Below are 17609 nucleotides of genomic sequence, written 5' to 3' on the forward strand. Positions count from 1 at the left end.
TCTTTATTTCAATAAATTGTGCTGTGCCGGTTCTAATCCCCCTGATATTTCGGTTTCGAAGCCGTAATGAAAAATAATTTCCTTTACTTTTTTCATCATTCTCCTCTACATATTCATGTAACACTTTCTATTCAAGTAACAAAAAATGTATGAGTATATATACATATATATAGCCCAGGCAACTACTTGGTCCAAGTGGTGGGGATTTTTCTCGTCTGCTAACAAATTGCTTTCTGCTCTTTTGTAGCGACTTGGCTGTGTTTATGTTTACGAGGCTTTTGGCTCGTAAACTAAGTAAGGTTTGAGGCCATATTCTAAAGCGGTTGGTGATAGGTCAACCCCATAAGACTGATCCTATTCAAATTTAAAAACAATTTTCTTTTAATTTTAAAACTAAAATATAAAAAAGTGTTACTGTCTCTAACTTTTAAGTTGGAAGTACCTAGAGGCTTGGCGAGAAGCTATGAGCAACAAATATTAAAAAAATGATCTGTCCTTAATATCAACAGTTAACCACATAAAGAAGAGTAGCATCGCTACTTGAAATAATATTTTGCCAAGAAATGATATTCAAATGCTAAATACAATTAAACTAAAAGCATTGTTTATCTGGTGAATAGAGTAAATATTGCAAAACAAGCTTAGTGTTGAATTGTTATTATACATAATACCTCAACCAAATAGTGGAGCTATTCTTATTTACATTTATATGCAAAGCTACAATGCATTTAAACAAAATTATATACGTTTATATTCTATTATACAGTTATTATCAGGTCTCGACATCCGCGCGTCAGCCTAAAATTTGATCTAATTAGACCAATATATGAGGATATATTCGACATGGCATACTAACAAAACATCAAGTATGATAAAAGAAGTTTTGCATTAAAAGTCTAAAAATGTGTTCACCTAACTTTTTGAATTTCTGAAATTACCAGATTTGTTTTTGACAGGTATTGTCGCAGATAACATGCCAACAAAAAGCAGGGCTCGGCAGCTGCGCCTTAGCCGCACACAAGCCTCAACTTTTAATCTGCTTGGGAGCAAAAAAAATAAATTTAAAAAAGATGGGTTGTTTGCATCGGAACAGGTTTGCATATCTAGCTGAATTTTAAAGTTATAATATCATGTTCTTACTGAGGGTTGCATGCGGCTGCCGAGTAAGAGATATAAGTTTTCCGGAATTTTAATGTAGGGAGTAGATTTGAAATCTGCATCAAATTTTAAGGATTTTTTATAAAATTCGTTTTTTGTAAAATTCTTTATCTAAAAGCGAAAATACATTTTAAGTTAATTAATTTTAACCAATAGGATAGGTGGATTTTAAACTACCTGCGCTCTAATTGGTTGAATGACATCCGACATCCAATCAGAGCGCAGATTTTTTAAATCCACCAATCACAGATGCCAAAATTAATTAACTTAATTTGTATTTCCGCTTTTAGATAAAGAATTATACAAAAAACGAATTTTATAAAAAAAAATCCTTAAAATTTGATGCAGATTTCAAATCTACTCCCTACATTACAATTCCGGAAAACTTATATCTCTTACTGCCGAGCCAAAAAGCAAACAAATACCATACTTTTTACTTGGCAAATAAAATATTTGCTTTTGGAAATTTTTCTAAACTAACTCTAATGTATTTCTTTAAAATTATTTCTATCCTTGATATAAAGGTATATGTTTTTATGTGTAATTTTTTCCAATAAGATCTCGGAAACCACTGACAAATACTTTCAGGAAAACTTAATATTTGTGCGGGTATGTTTCAATGTATTTTTGCATGGTTAAAGAAAAATGGACTTTTAAATCCAATGCAATGATAGAGAAGCAATCATGCGTTAAGTAAATCACATATTTCTCAAATTCAGACAGACGAATTCGCGTGAAGAGTGGCTTTGCTAGAATAAAGAAAAAGATATGGTTCCTAGATTGTTGGTATTAGCATAATTGTGTAACCATAAAGTGTGATATGAGAGTGTAAATCTGCTGTAGTTTATGACAGGGAGGGGGGAGGGGACACTGTATATTACACTAGTACCCAAAGTTTTATAGCCATGCTCTCCTATTTGTTAGTTTAAAATCTTCAGTTACTTTTACTGAATTTTAATTGTTTGGTTCCAAACTAGAAGTGTCCATACCATTCAGCCAATAATTTGAATCTATAGAAAGGTTAATTTTGTTTGTCATCATTGGAAATGTATATCAATTTATCATCCATTGTCTTATCCCTTTAGGTCCCTGATTTTATGTGGTTCTGTCTGGTCCTACACTAAATTGATAAATATATCTCTGTAAAATATAATATATATACTCTTTTATGTAAGTGTGTGTGTGTCTGTGTGTGTGCGTGTGTGTCTGTTTGTGTGTGTGCGTTCGTGTGTGTGTGTGTGTGTGAACATAAGTGTGTGTAATTGAGTGTGTGTAGCTGTAGGTGAATGAGGGAAAGAAGAGATTATTGAATGGGATGTATTTTTTTTATCAGCATATGACAATTTTCTGGGGTATTAGCTTACAATAATATTTTTATTCATATTTGAATATCCATATTTTATGTTTTTTTGTAAGTATTTTTCTCAAAAAAAATACAACTTTTCAATAATGGTATAATGTGTAATATTTTATTATCATATTTTTTGCTAACTTACAACAATTTTTGGATCATGAAAAGAAAACGAAGTTTCGGGTTTCGTCGCATTTTCACAGTAGCTTTTCTCCTATTTCTAGCACCTGCGGGGGGCTCTAACCCTGCGGGGCCTATTTCCTAACCCTGTGGGCAATCATTGACACATACTTAACCTAACCTAAAATAACCTATCAAAAACTACTGTTAAACTTCGTTTTCTTTCCATGACCCTAATTTTTTACTGTTTCTATCGAGAAATAAATAGTTTTTGATATTTTAGTACAAATTTACCTTCGCAAGGATTTATTGATTGCACCGAAACTTTTCTACAACATATATATTTGTTTCAGAGCATGTCTGTTGAGTGTGGTATGAACACGGGGTGTGTCAAGATCTACAAGAAGGCAGATGAGTATGATGAGGATGGCAGGTTTATCCCACTTCACAGGAGGGGACCTGAGATTCCATTGTTTAGAGGTAACTATGGACCCATTAGAGTACAACACTAGAGGGGGAAGGGGTTAAATAACTGTATGTCCCCTTCACAAAGACCATGTGCCGACCTTTAATTGGGTCTTTGAAAATTAACGAATATCGGCGGAAATATTAACACAACCAAGTCGCTACAATAGATCAGAAAGCAATTTGCTAGCAGACTAAAAAAGTCCTTAACAAGGGGATCCAAGTAGTTGTCTGGTTATACATCTATACTAAAAATTTATTATTGGCCCAGTCAATTAAAAAGTGTATTTTTTTAGATAATAGCTGCTGGTTTTTAAATAAAAAATTAAGCTTTAACAATATTTCATCACCAATCATCCTGAAAGTTTACAAAAACATTTACAGAAAAAGCAGTTGAATATTCTTTTATCATTATCGGGGGTGTACACTGTACATCAACTTATCGTCCATTGTCTTTTTCTGGTAGAACTTGAATAATATAGTGTGATTGTTAATGCCAGGTATGCACAGCACATTCATAAATTTAATCTGTTTATACAATCTACATTCTGAGAAGTGGTTGTTATTCAATATTTAATTCATCTTCAATCCCTCCTTACTCCAAGTGTGGCTATAAATTCCGCAAGAAAACAAAAACGTTGGAAAAAAATGAAATTATATAATTTTCAATTTTAAAAAAATTATTATTATGTATAACTGCATATTATTGATATAATAAATGTGATTCTGATACTTTGTTATTAAGATTATCGGCATTTTATGTAAGATGAACAAGGCAAAATCTTTATTTTAGCGGATTTATCAATTTCTGCTGTTGGTATTTAGGTGGAAATTAGAGTACACCCATAAACTCAAATTACACACTACCCTTACAGTTGGGGAGTTGAATCCATTTTTATAGAAGCAGAAATATAATCTATGATTACGGTTTTGGCCCTCTAAAAAACTTAATCTACCATTCCACTTTTCCCTCTCTTGGTGATGATATTATCAACACTAATATGATTTTTGTAATCTACCATTCCAATTATGCCTCTCTTGGTGATGATATCATCAATGCCGATACAATATTTAAATGTACCATTTTACTTTCAATAGAGGCGAAACTGTAATGGTGGTTTACACTTTTAAAATCGACACAATTGAAATCATACATACTATTTTAAAATTATGTTAATAGTAGGAATGTATAAAATTATATTTATAATTAAAAAAATTTTATATAAAATAAAAAAAATAACTCGAATATACCATTACTATTGTCGATTTAAATAAGGAAATCAATGTTTATGAATACGCTGATATGTAAACATAAATGTACCATTCCAGTTTCGCCTCTATAATAATAATAATAATGTATTTCGAAATTCTGTAATGGTACAATATTGCATATTTAGTAATATAGTCCAGCGATTATTAAGGGAGTGGCACTCAGGTTAATGAGGGTCAGTCCCTTATTATGATTACAATGTAATATACTGTGATATTTATAAATGACAAAATAATAATGGGTTTATTTAAAAAATAGTATATTTGAAGAACAGTTTGTATGCATATTTGTTACCCAGAATTCCTACAGTATACGTTGTAAGGGAGGACAATAATTTGTCCACCCTCAATCACGCTCAGTGATTGTGACCCCGTAGGGGCCAATGGCTGTATTCGTTAGTTCACTCGTATGTCTGTCCTTATCCTGAGAAAGCCCCATGAGGCTGACCCAAGCATCAAAGAGAGATACGAGATCCTAGGTGTGGGGGGGATCATCCCAGGGGGACCACGGGAGCCCCGGGGGGTTAGGAGTGGAGTGTAGTCGCGACATAATGAAAATTAATAAGTTTGTATATGATTAAGTAATTAAGTAAAAAGTAACTGAATAGATAAGTATTTGTCCAAAAATAATAAGAGATATCTAAAGTTCTGTTAAGGGAAAAATTGAGTAAATTTGCTAGCGTTGGAGATAAGCTAAAGTATGGTAAGGAATTAATAAAAAAATTTTGATAATTTCAATTTATAGTTTCAGCTGAGAAATTTAATATAAGATTTAATATGAAATTTAAAAATTTAGATTATCAGAAAAAACTTGTGTAATTAATTATAATTATAGGTAGTAAATGAATGATAAATAAGTAAATCGTTTACCTAAAAAATACTGGAAAAAATTATTGAATAAAAGAATTAGAATTTATATTTAGATAAATTAATCAGAAATTTAAGTGCACGTGTTATTATTCGTTTTTATAATTCCCAAAAAATTATAGCGTTGCTTACGTTGATTTGTGATGATTTGGGCTTAAGGAAAGGGGTATGCGTAGAGATCTGAATACTGAGAAACAATAGGAGAGGGAAAAGAGGAAGAGAGTAGTGTTGAGAAAAGGAGAGACTGATTGAAAGTGGAATGGTACATTTCAAAAATCGGATAGGCGTTGATGATATCATCACCAAGAGAGGGGAAAGTGGAATGGTAGAATACGTTTTTTAAAGGGTCAAAACCGTAATCATAGATTATATTTCTGCTTCTATAAAAATGGGTTCAACTCCCCGACTGCATTACAAACAAACAAAAACACATACACACATACAAACAAACAACGAGTGCTCACACACACACACTCATCTAAAAACTATTTAGGGAGGTAGGGGACATTGGGCTGTTTATTACACTAGTCCCCAAAGTTTTACAAGGCGTTTTCTCATTTGTTGGCTTAACAGCTTTGGGAACTTTTACTGAATTTTGATTTCTTGGTGAATTAATTTGAACCCGATCGGTTCAGCGGTTAGCAAGATTCTTCGGTACAAATAGACAGACATCGTTCTACATTGTATTATAGATATACAAACTTACCCTTAAATAATAAATGTAGAAATATCAGCAGTTGAAATATCTATCGCTAAAGAGACAGTATGATCGATTGATTAGAAACTAACCTAAAATCATATTGAAGTATGAATAAGCTTACTTAAAATGCATACTCAATATATAATAGACCTAAAATAGGTTCCTTTATTATTGTAGATACTTTGATTTTTTTCATAAAGTAGAATGATGTCTTACTGTCCGTCCATAAGTCTCTTTGTCCGGATAAAGCTTAAGATAACGCTAAATGCTGGATCGATTGGGCACATTATGGAATATTCCTACCGGTCATAACATTATGGAATATTCCTACCGGTCATAACATTATGGAATATTCCTACCGGTCATAACATTATGGAATATTCCTACCGGTCATAACATAATTAGGCTGTTTTTATTAAGGTAGGACACTCTCTTCCAAAAAAGTACTCCTCCTAAAACAAAAATGATAGCAATTACTTAATTAAACCAATTTTAAATATGGGGGAGCAAACTTCAATACAATATAAATTATTTATGTTAAGTATAAAGTGTTAACTATTGTGTATGTAAAGATGTTATGGAAGGTAACTTGAAAGCAAGTTCTCCGCTCCTTTATGTCACATACAAACTATCATCAGCGTACACTGTAAGGAGCTTAACAAGATAAATTTTATTTTAAGCATTTTATGTTTATAGAAAGCAGTTTCAAGATTTTAAAGAAAACTGAGTGACTGTCAGAGGTGTGGATGGACAAACGAACGGACACATCTTTACATAGATTTATAATATGTTAATCTTGGCTTGTCACTGAAAAGGAGTTGAGTATTTTCCAAACAAGAAAATTATTTATCGCTTTGTATTATAAATAGCTTTCCGCGGATATTAAAATGAAAAATTATAAGTTGTAAACCAGTTTTGTTAGTCACGAGGGGCCGAAGGCCCAGACTAACAGGACTGGTTTCAATTTAATTATTTAAATTTAATATTTGTAGAAAATTGTCTGTAATACAATGCTATACATGATTTTTCAGTATGGCTGATAAACGGTATTAATCCAGCGGATTTCAATGGGTTTCAAAGCCATACTGAAAAAAACATTAAAATCATAACAATCCAAGTTTATAAAGTGGAAAAAATTAATGATGAATAAAAAATAAGAAAAGACATTCATCAATTTGTTTTGCTTTTTCATTGTTAATTTTGATTACAATATGCGCCCTTGCCAACACTTTAACACACAAACAAACTACACATATTTTCTAAAGTGTTTAGATAGTGATTTCAGTGTTAATTTTGATTACAATATACGCCCTTGCCAACACTTTACCACACACACAAACTACACATATTTTCTAAAGTGTTTACCTCAGCTTCAATCATAAAGAGATAGAATATGTATACTATAGAAAAGTATTAAATGTACCTTTTCACAAAAGAATATTTTCAAGTGTTTATTTTAGGGGTTGGGAAGCCGCCGCATAAAGCTGCTAAATTCCTTAATTTAGCAGCTGCCTATGATGAAAAATAGTTTATAGAGGCAAATAATTTGAAAGTAATTTTACCTTGTTTTGGCGGAATTCTTCTTCGATTAAAAAAAATCAAGAATCCAGTTCATATTCCGCTCGTTATGGGATGCAATCAAGTAACATCCAACAGACAATCAACCCTTTTTGCACGACCTTTGTCTCGAAGTCCTAACTGTACATGTTTGCGCTTGTTTAAGGGCCAAGTTATTCCTCCTACTTTTACTATTAGTGTCACATGCCAAACATAGCTGCAGTGATACTATTTTCAACTTCTCTAGTATGAGGCAGTGTGAACCAGACTCGAACCCGACACCTCCCCGACAACAAGCAGTTACGCTAATGTCGCGGGTTTTTGAAAGTAATTTAATATTGATTTTGATACGGCAGAGGCATTTGATTGAAGATGAAAAAATAAAAATAATCTGTAGGAAAAAGCATTTCCCATCTTTACCTTATTTGTTTTTCTTTTTTTGCAAAAGTAAAATTGTGTTTGTTGACCTATTTTCCAAGAAAACCTGGGAATAATGATATAAATGTTTTTTTAGGATTGGATTTTTTATTAATTGGATCTTACACTAAAATTTTTATGTTCTATGATAAAGTGAACTCTGCAGCAGGCTAATATAACGATCTCCCCCATCCCCCTTCTTTGCCCAATCCCCTCCTCTCCTACTGGATATACGACCCGACCAATAAATGCGATGGGATATTGCAACTTAAAGTGACGATAATTTTTTTTCCTGTCATAATATCCACGTATATTCTACATCCCTTATTTCAGGTTGTTTCTTGGTGGCGACTCCAGATATTTGTTTTGATTCTAAGAATGGTTTAAGTTATTGTTGGTGTGCACATAGGTAAGATTTTTTAATTGGAACATATCAAACGCTTTGGTTATGTCTAACTGCTCTTAATTGTTTGAACTACTTCCTGTTCGACAACCAAAGTAATATTTTTACAAGAATTGAATTATTATTAAATACTTGGATCTTACAATATATTTTCAAGTTATCTAAAAGAGCAATAAAAAACAATAAATAAAAGGGGAAATAGCAATTGAAGACGATTTTTGCATGTCAAAATAGAATGATAATAATAAGTAATAGAAAATCACGAAACCTTTAACTATCAATTTGAAAATGTGGAATGACTGAAAATTAATTAAGTTGTCCAATGGATGCTATTTGGCAAGGGGTATCTTTACAAAAAGACAGCAGTCTATTTTAAATAGCAGCTGAGAAAATCAGATAATCCCATAGCGAATGGACTGGTTTACGGAAAGAAATTGTAAATTATAGACCAGCTTTGCTTCTAGAAATGAATATCTATTTAAAATTGAAATTTATATCTTTATATTCTGGCAAATATTGCCAAATTCCATCTTGTTATATATTTTCAATAAGAAAAATAGTTTAAACTCAATATTTCAAAGTTATCTGCTTTTTCTAGTTTCACATAAATCTCTGTATTTTCAATAAATTTGGATCATGCCCAAAATATGAAGGAAGCTATTTTCTTACAACTTTTGAAAGGATTTTAGCGGCTAAACGGCTGGTTGCAACAGCGAAGGTATATAAACTTTTAGAGCCAGCACAGTAGAGGGTAAAAAAATCATCTAAAATGTCCAAGGCCTAAGGAAAAAAATTGCCCCTTTTTCACAAATGAGTCTTTGCAATTTGAGATAATTTGGTTCTAATAAAGTGCGTCCAGCCGTTTGGTTAGCTGCAAGTAAACTGAAATAATCTTCTAAACGTTTATTTTATACTTCATTCAGATATTGTTCTTGCTATTTTATATAAACGTTTGAATCTTGATTTATTACAGTGTGGAATTAGAATGGACCTCTTCATACTTGTCGGAAATCCAATATCTTTTAGTTCAAAAATATTTTGTTAATATTTGACAAAATGCATTGATTTAAAACATCTTTCCTATTTATCTGGGAATAAAAGTTTTTATCCTTAAAAAAAATTTTCTCCATAGTCTTAAAGAGACGCACCAATTTTTCCTTTCAAAAGAAATTTAGATTAGCCTGGCCAATAAAGAGTACTCAGCTCTATTGAAATTCCAGACGAAAAAAATGTTGAGAATGCCTGGCCCTCAATCTTTCTCTGTCATCACAATCTTTCTCAATTCATCTACATTTTCACTCTCAAAAAAAATAATAAAATAAACAAGGATGACAACACTCATAAGCAGCGAAGAACAAAAAAACAATGGGCAGGGTGAATTGTAGAGAAAATGTTCGGTTGCCTTTATAAAAGGAAAATAGGATGTAATGATAGAGGATATTACTAATAACACTGAATATCTGCGTTTTGTAACATGACCAACGGACAGACGGTCCAAGTAAGTTGTATACTGGATGTACTTAAGTAAGAGTACAGGTGTACAGATTAGAATAGATTCGCTACTTAAAAATCAAAAAGCATTTGTCTCTTTAGGTTTTTATAAACTTCATTATCTATAAATTAAACTTAAGAATTGTATTTACATTATATTAAAACCTAATAAATATTTCTTTGATTTCAGAGATTTGTGTAATTTTGGTATGCGGGCTGAGTGTCCCCCCTTACTCTTATATTTTAGCTTACTGGTAGGCTTTCTCCGCACCCTTTAGGTACCTTTTTAGGTGCTATCACACAAAGTCGAGCTTGGCCACTGATAACCCCGATACCCCCCCCCCCCCAACCCTTTTCCCTCCTTATTTTTCAAATAAATTTATAAGTGGGCCCTACAATGGACTCTAACCCTGCGGGGTTAAACAATACCTAACCTGACCTAAAGTAACAATCAAACAAACAGAAACCTACCCCTCCCTTAATTTCAAATAATTACAAAATAAAGAGGGGGTCGGGAGTGTGGATCATTGCCCAATATTGTACTTTGTGTGAAAGCAACAGTTTTTATTTTATTGTGCAAAGGTGGTTCTATAATGCTTAAATTATTTTCATAAGAATAATAAATATGACAAAATTATTAAGTTGCAAAACACAGAAATAAATCAAAGATTTATAAATTTATGTACATCCCATATGCACACAAAATTACCCTTTCTGTAGAGCAAAATTAAAAAAAAGTCCCCAAAGTTTTTAGCCAACAAATAAGAAAACGTTATTGTAAAACTTTGGGGGTTAGTGTAATAAACAGCCAATTGTCCCCTCCCTTAATGTATAAAAGAACTCTTATTTTTATTTTTTATCTATTAGGCACGGCACCAAAAAAGGTAATTACTAAGAGAACTATCTAAAAATACATTTTCATTATCAAAGAGCATTTTGTACCAGGGAGGAAAAGGACATTGGGCTGTATTACACTAGTTCCCAAAGTTTTATAAGAACATTATCATATCCATTACCCTAATAACTTTTGGGACTTTTATTTAATTTTCATTTGTTGGTTTCATCAAGTTGTGTGTCCAATCGTTTCAACCACTTAATGTAATCTACTTTTGTAATCAATTTTGTGTATCATCATTGGGGATTTACATCCATTTATCGGCCATTGGCCTTTAGATCCCTAATTTTGTCCGTACATTGCCTGTTATTCAAATATATTCTCTGTCATTTATGGTAATTAATCTTCCAAGAAAGTTGTCGCAGATGTATTAACATTTAGAGGGTGTATTAAGAAATAATTTGTAATATATTTACGTCGACATTATCTCCTTCAAAATAACAGTAGAAATATATAATCAGTAGAAATAACAATGACGTCCAAGGGGTGGAGAGGTTAATGGGGTGTTTAATCCCTCCCCCACACCCTCTAAAAAATGGCCAAATTTTTGGAACATTGATAGGGTGTTTCAAGAACTAATTCGCCATATATTTATGTCGACATGATCTCCTTAATAAATAACAGTATAAATATAATGTTATTTAACAAGACGTCCAATGGGTGGTATGGGTTAGGGGGTGGTATGGGTTAAGGGGTGTTTAATCCCTCCCCCACCCCAGACCAAAAAAATCAAAAACTTTTGGATGTTTCATTGATTACCACCCTCCACCCCCCCTTAAAAATAACTTCTAAAATAAACATATCATTTTAACCCCGTCAAAAAATAATAAAGCTTGGACGACCCTGTTATTTAATGTACTACCAGATCAAAAGTTGAAACTTAGTAATTATTTGATTTTTATTTTAGAACTAGAGCTAGAATGACTACAGACCTGTGATATAATTCCTTAGAAGCCATATTCAGTAATTTAACTATTTCATTTTTATTTTAAAAATAGTATGTATTTCAGTTTCAATGCATTAATATTAAAAAAAAGTATAATTTAGTTTTTATCACATTATGCTAGAATGCAAAATAAGTTTAAGATAGAAATGCAAATTCTTTAGGGAAATTAAATTTTCCTTTAACAATTTTTGTTTTCTAGCTCTGTGAACATTTTGTAATAGTTATTTATCGCATCGTATTATAAACAGCTTTTCGCGGATATAAAACTGTACAATTATAAGATTAAAACCAGTTTTTATAGGTCCTAGATTGATTTGTAAGAAATGGTTTTAATCTAATAATTGTACATTTTTATATTTGAAGAAAACTAGAAACAATATGATGCTATACTTAATTTTTCAGTATGACTGAAAACCGGTTCTAATCCACCGGATTTTAAACGGTTTCGAAGCGATACTGGAAAAAAATGTATTAATTAACTATAATTTATACGCCTTTTTATGTGCAAACTTTTTTTTGCATTATTTTTATGCAATTTAAGCTTGCAATTTTATCTATTGCTACCAAACATTGTAGTTCAAGTACATGTTTAAAAAAAGATAAAATAGGATTGTCTTTTCTTAAAGATTTAATTCAGTTTCCCTACTACTTCGTATATATTTTTAAGAATACATGTAAGGTTTCTATTAAATCAAGAATACTTTTATTCAATAAGAAGCGCAGTAACAAAAGCCTAAAAAATTAGGTAAAACAAAACAGTAAATTTGTTGTTAATTGTATCTTGAAGAAATAAAGGTTTTGGTGTAGAAGAAAAGGGTGGTTGCATAAATATACGTGTGTTATAAGAAAGGGCAGTAAATAAGTCCTAATTTTAGAGTAGCTGCGCAACTGAAGTTAAATTAATAAGCAAAATTAATACATACAGTATGTAAAAATACAGTACATAGAAACAATGCATTTATTTAACAAGATATATTGAACAACAATCTAAAAGCAATGTTTTGTTTTTCTTTTTATGAAAAGAAGTTTCTTTTTTACTATTCTTACTACAAATATATATTAGTTTAATTAGCCCCAATGAAATTTTTTCCAAATTATCTATCTACTTGTTTAGTATTAAGTACAATTTAGAATGTCTATAATACAAGAAATATATATAAAAAAAGTTCAGAATAAATAGCATAAAATCAGTATTTTCGTATCAATGGACATTCTAACTAAAACAACATCCGATTTTTGAGGGATGGAAATGTATTATGAAAATATTTTTCTCACACATAGAAGGTAAAACTTGATATAGATAAACAAAAAACATTTAAATGTTTTTTAGAACACTTACAATTGATATACTAAATAAATTTTCTAATATACATTAGGATATATATTTCTATCCCAGAGTGTTTTAAAATTTTAATTCCCTTTTAATTTTAGACTTAGAAGTAGATAGACCCTGTACCTAGTCCCACCCCTTAATTAGTTTTATTCTTGGATCTAGTGCAGTTCACGGTACAATGTTCCCAGTAACTATTATCTCTAAAAATCTATGAAATTTTAAGGTTGTTAGCAAACAAACAGATGAACGTACATGTTATGATCGCACATTGTTTTAAGCGGTAAAAGGTGGCCTTTGAATAATATGGAATAACCAAGATCCAATGGTGCACATGGAAAGCTTCACTGAAGAAAAAACGCATGAAACAAGTCTTTTCTGCGCTATTATGTGCCTATCTCAAATTATTTGTAGGTCCTCTTTATTAAAATTTTGTTTGAACATGATCTTTTAGTTCCACCGTTTGGTCGTTAGCAGCCTTCAAAGTTCATACATTTTTGTTCATAATCGTTATGAAGAACATTTCACCGTGAAATTCTTATTAATTATCAGGGGTAGGTAAATGAGACTTAGATTTATTTGTATAAAAAAACACTGCGATTTTTTACATCCTCAAAATTTTTGCTAAATTAAAATGATTTGATTCTCATTTACTTATAATATTGTCATCCCTGCTATTTCATGCAATCTTGTATGTAGTTTAATGAAAGCCTGCAAGAAATACACAGCTCTAAGTAGACCCGATACCAAAATTTAAAGCCTCCAGCTTCAATAACAAAAAAGGTTGTAGGCATTTTATATTGACATTTTAGGTACATGAAATTTTTTAAAAAGTATTCTTCATGATAGTTATTTTAAAATGACTATAATTTTTTGTCATTGAAGCAGGAGACTTCAAATTTTGGGTATTGGGTCTACTTGTGGCCACCTTTCAGTGATTAGAGCGGTGTATTCATCCAGGCTTCCTTTAATAAAAACTAGTAGTATGATCAATGTCATTGTGTAAATAATATTTACTAAATCTGACCCTTATATCAATTATAGAAATTAGAGCTTACCTGATCAGATGTTATATAATAATTATAAATATTATATTGACCATGTATACAGATAGTTATATATTATACTGTAATAAATATTTTAAATTAGTTTGATTTTTCTGTTACTAGCGGCTAAGCCCTTATCATCTTGGAGCTCTCTATTCGAAGAGGCATTGAGGAGTTAAAAAAATAGCTTAAACCCACCCCAAAACTTAAATCTGAAAATAGAATGGCCTAACATCCTCAAAGTTGCTATGTGAAGAACCCTATAACTTTGTAAAATAAGATTATTATGAATTGCCTAATTGTTACATATCCACACCCAATTAAAGAGGGGGGGGGGTGGACACACCCACTTAGTGGTCCACCTCTTATAAAACATATAGGGGGGGGGGGACAATTAAAAAGGCCACACACCCCTTAAATTTACAGGGGGGGGAAGGGCTTGAATTTACTAATCAAAGAACGCTAGTTTTACGTTTTAATATTTTGAAGGGTGAGTATCCATACGCTTGTCAATAAAACAAAAATGTATACGGCTGCAGTTAAAGAAACCATTATACTATTTGAGGAGGGAACCTAAGCTTTCGAAGGCTCGCGTTACAAAATGAAAGTTTGCAAAATCAAGGAATCTTGTAACAGCACCTCTTAATCTTACTTTCTTATCCTGACATGTAGTTTGTTACACACATAAGAAATCCAGGTATCTTGTAACAGCACCTCTTAATCTTACTTTCTTATCCTGTCATGTAGTTTGTTGCACACCCAAGAAATCAAGGTATCTTGTAACAGCACCTCTTAATCTTACTTTCTTATCCTGACATGTAGTTTGTTGCACACCCAAGAAATCCAGGTATCTTGTAACAGCACCTCTTAATCTTACTTTCTTATCCTGTCATGTAGTTTGTTGCACACCCAAGAAATCCAGGTATCTTGTAACAGCACCTCTTAATCTTACTTTCTTATCCTGTCATGTAGTTTGTTGCACACCCAAGAAATCAAGGTATCTTGTAACAGCACCTCTTAATCTTACTTTCTTATCCTGTCATGTAGTTTGTTGCACACCCAAGAAATCCAGGTATCTTGTAACAGCACCTCTTAATCTTACTTTCTTATCCCGACATGTAGTTTGTTGCACACCTAAGAAATGGTCAAAGTTTGGAGTGTTTGTATGTATGGACAGTGTGTATGTGCAAGGATCTAAAAGGATAAGACAATGGCCAATATATTGATAAACATCCCCAATGATGATACATAAAATTACGCCCTCAGTTACAATTAGTGGTTGGAAAGTTTGGACACTAAACTTAATAAACTAACCTATCAAAATTCAATAGTCCCCAAAGTGGTTAAGCCAAAGAATAAGAAAACGTTATTTTAAAACATTGGGGAGTAATGCAATTAACAGCCCAATGTCCCCTTCCCCCCTGGTATATGTGTGTAAATAGTAAAATTCAATAAAGTTCTTAAAAGTTGTTTAAACAACGTATAAGAAAACGTTATTATTTAACTTTGGGGACTTTCTCCCTGGTGTATGTGTATGTGTAAATAGCGAGCGCTATCGCACATATGACCCTCTTAAACACTAATAACCCCTACCTTAATTTTGAAACAAAATCAAATATAAGGGCGAGCTCAGTTTTTCGTTTCTTATTCCTTTAGGTCAGATTAAGCTAGGTTACATTCGTTACTGGGTAGCTCTGCAGGGTTGTGGCCCCCCAAAGGAATTAGACATGGGGAAAAAACTACACCCTCAATCGACAATTATTGCAAAAAAAAGGCCACTTGTACGAAAGCAAACAATCTGAAACCATCCTTGGAAAAGCTTGGCTGAAAAGAAGAGTCGGATTTGTTCATCACTTATCGAGATCTTTTGGCACTAACATACAGACACACATACATCCAGCCTTTTATATGAGGATTTCTATTACAAACATTTATGAATACTATGATAATGATTATATCAAGAGCTATATAATTACCATCATAGGTAAATAGAAAAGAGATAATTGAAAAAATAATCATTATGCAATATAGCCAGCTGAGTTCTTCAATAAACCATACAAAGCAAAAAGATAAATAAAACTCTTCTAAAAGCCAAGGTACTCTACAATTAGAGTAGTGAAGGCATTTAAAACTTATATAAAACCAGCGGCTGTGCCCCTAACATTTAGAGGGATTGTATTCTTTATAAAATTAACTAAAGAATAAAAAAAGGTTGGTTTGTCTATTTCTTTTAGTTGTGTGGAAAACCTTTGTTTTGAGCGGTTTCCCTCCAAGTCCTTAGTCGAGCACAGAAGACTAAGCCCCCCCCCCCCCATCTCTATTCTTGAATAAGTAAAAAGGTTAAGAAAAGAAGCGACCTTTCTTCCTATATTCTATTTTTTTTAATGAATGAGACGGGGGGTTCTGGGCTTGGTAGAAACTTTGAGGGAAAGCACCAAAATAGAAAAACGTAGTTTATTTTAACTCTCCCTGTATAATTGTTAATTTTTCTATTATGATTTTGAAAACTGTTAATATCCATAGGATTAGAACCGGTTATCAGCCATACTTAAAAATCATGTAAAGCATCGTATTGCAGGCAATTTTATAAGAATACTGAAATACAAATCATAAAAAAACATAACTAGGTTTGTTATTATTTTTCACATGCACATAAAGCTGTCTATAATACGATGCGATAAATATGTATTATTATTCTCTCATTAAAAATATTTTATCTAACGAAACTTTGAATACGACATAACATTAAATCTTTCCATGTGCACATTACATATTTAAATAGTATTTAAAACGACGCTGGCAACATATACAGAAGAGAAGCTCAATAGATCAGACGGTCAGACAAACGACCATTAACCAATTTAGAGTATTAACGCATTTAACATTTATGGACGTACTGACGGACTGATCCTTAATATAGATAAGTCCTAAGCATATATGCAAACTGACAAAAAAAATACAAATTTGCCTGCAATAAAATCACAAAATGCCAAAAGATTCTTCTAAGAATTCTATCAAAGACAAAATCAATAATACAAAAATAAATTAAATTCCTTTATTTTAAATAAAATATATGTATTAACAATAATAAAATAATAAAATTCAGTCTTGCATGATTTTATAGAATAAGAGTATAAACAAGACCGAAAACGGTCGTAGACACATAAAACATATTTGCATTAACATACTATTCATAAGATATTTTTTTATATGTATAATAGAAATAGGAGAGAAGAACTATAGTGTGAACCCCTTTTTCGTAAATCTGACAAAGGAACTCCTCCACAGTGCCTTCGAGGGTGCTTTGACTTTAGTGTCAGAACCTAAATTGGGACATAGTGCATTTCATTACCCTAGGTTAGGTAACTTCATTTCACTTTTCAATAAAATCTAAAATGCAGCGGTTTTTGAGAAAATTAAATTTGAAAATTTCAATTTTCACCCACTAGGAGTGACCGCATAATCATGACAAGAAAAGAAAAGATTATTTATTTAAAATTTTGAACAACTTTGCTTTTATAAAGTCAGTCATAAAACCTCTCTATATATGATTTATTTAAGGCTGAATTTCCGTGACCTTGGCAAAGCAATTGA

The 17609-nt window shown here is 31.8% G+C and overlaps 1 protein-coding gene across 1 annotated transcript in view; it reads left to right on the forward strand.

Annotated features, from left to right (window-relative positions):
* Nucleotides 1-12804, forward strand: part of LOC145316360 (uncharacterized) — a 54283-nt gene extending 41479 nt beyond the window's left edge. Inside the window, exons 5-8 of the mRNA XM_080156804.1 lie at nucleotides 2983-3109; nucleotides 8238-8313; nucleotides 9989-10076; nucleotides 11601-12804. Coding sequence (XP_080012930.1) covers nucleotides 2983-3109; nucleotides 8238-8313; nucleotides 9989-10076 — 291 coding nt within the window. The 3' untranslated portion in view covers nucleotides 11601-12804. The remainder of the gene's footprint in view (nucleotides 1-2982; nucleotides 3110-8237; nucleotides 8314-9988; nucleotides 10077-11600) is intronic.
* Nucleotides 12805-17609: the final 4805 nt, after the last annotated feature.

The sequence above is a fragment of the Acartia tonsa genome, chromosome 4 (assembly GCF_053477335.1).
Source record: "Acartia tonsa isolate MP-2025a chromosome 4, ASM5347733v1, whole genome shotgun sequence".
NCBI lineage: Eukaryota > Metazoa > Arthropoda > Copepoda > Calanoida > Acartiidae > Acartia > Acartia tonsa.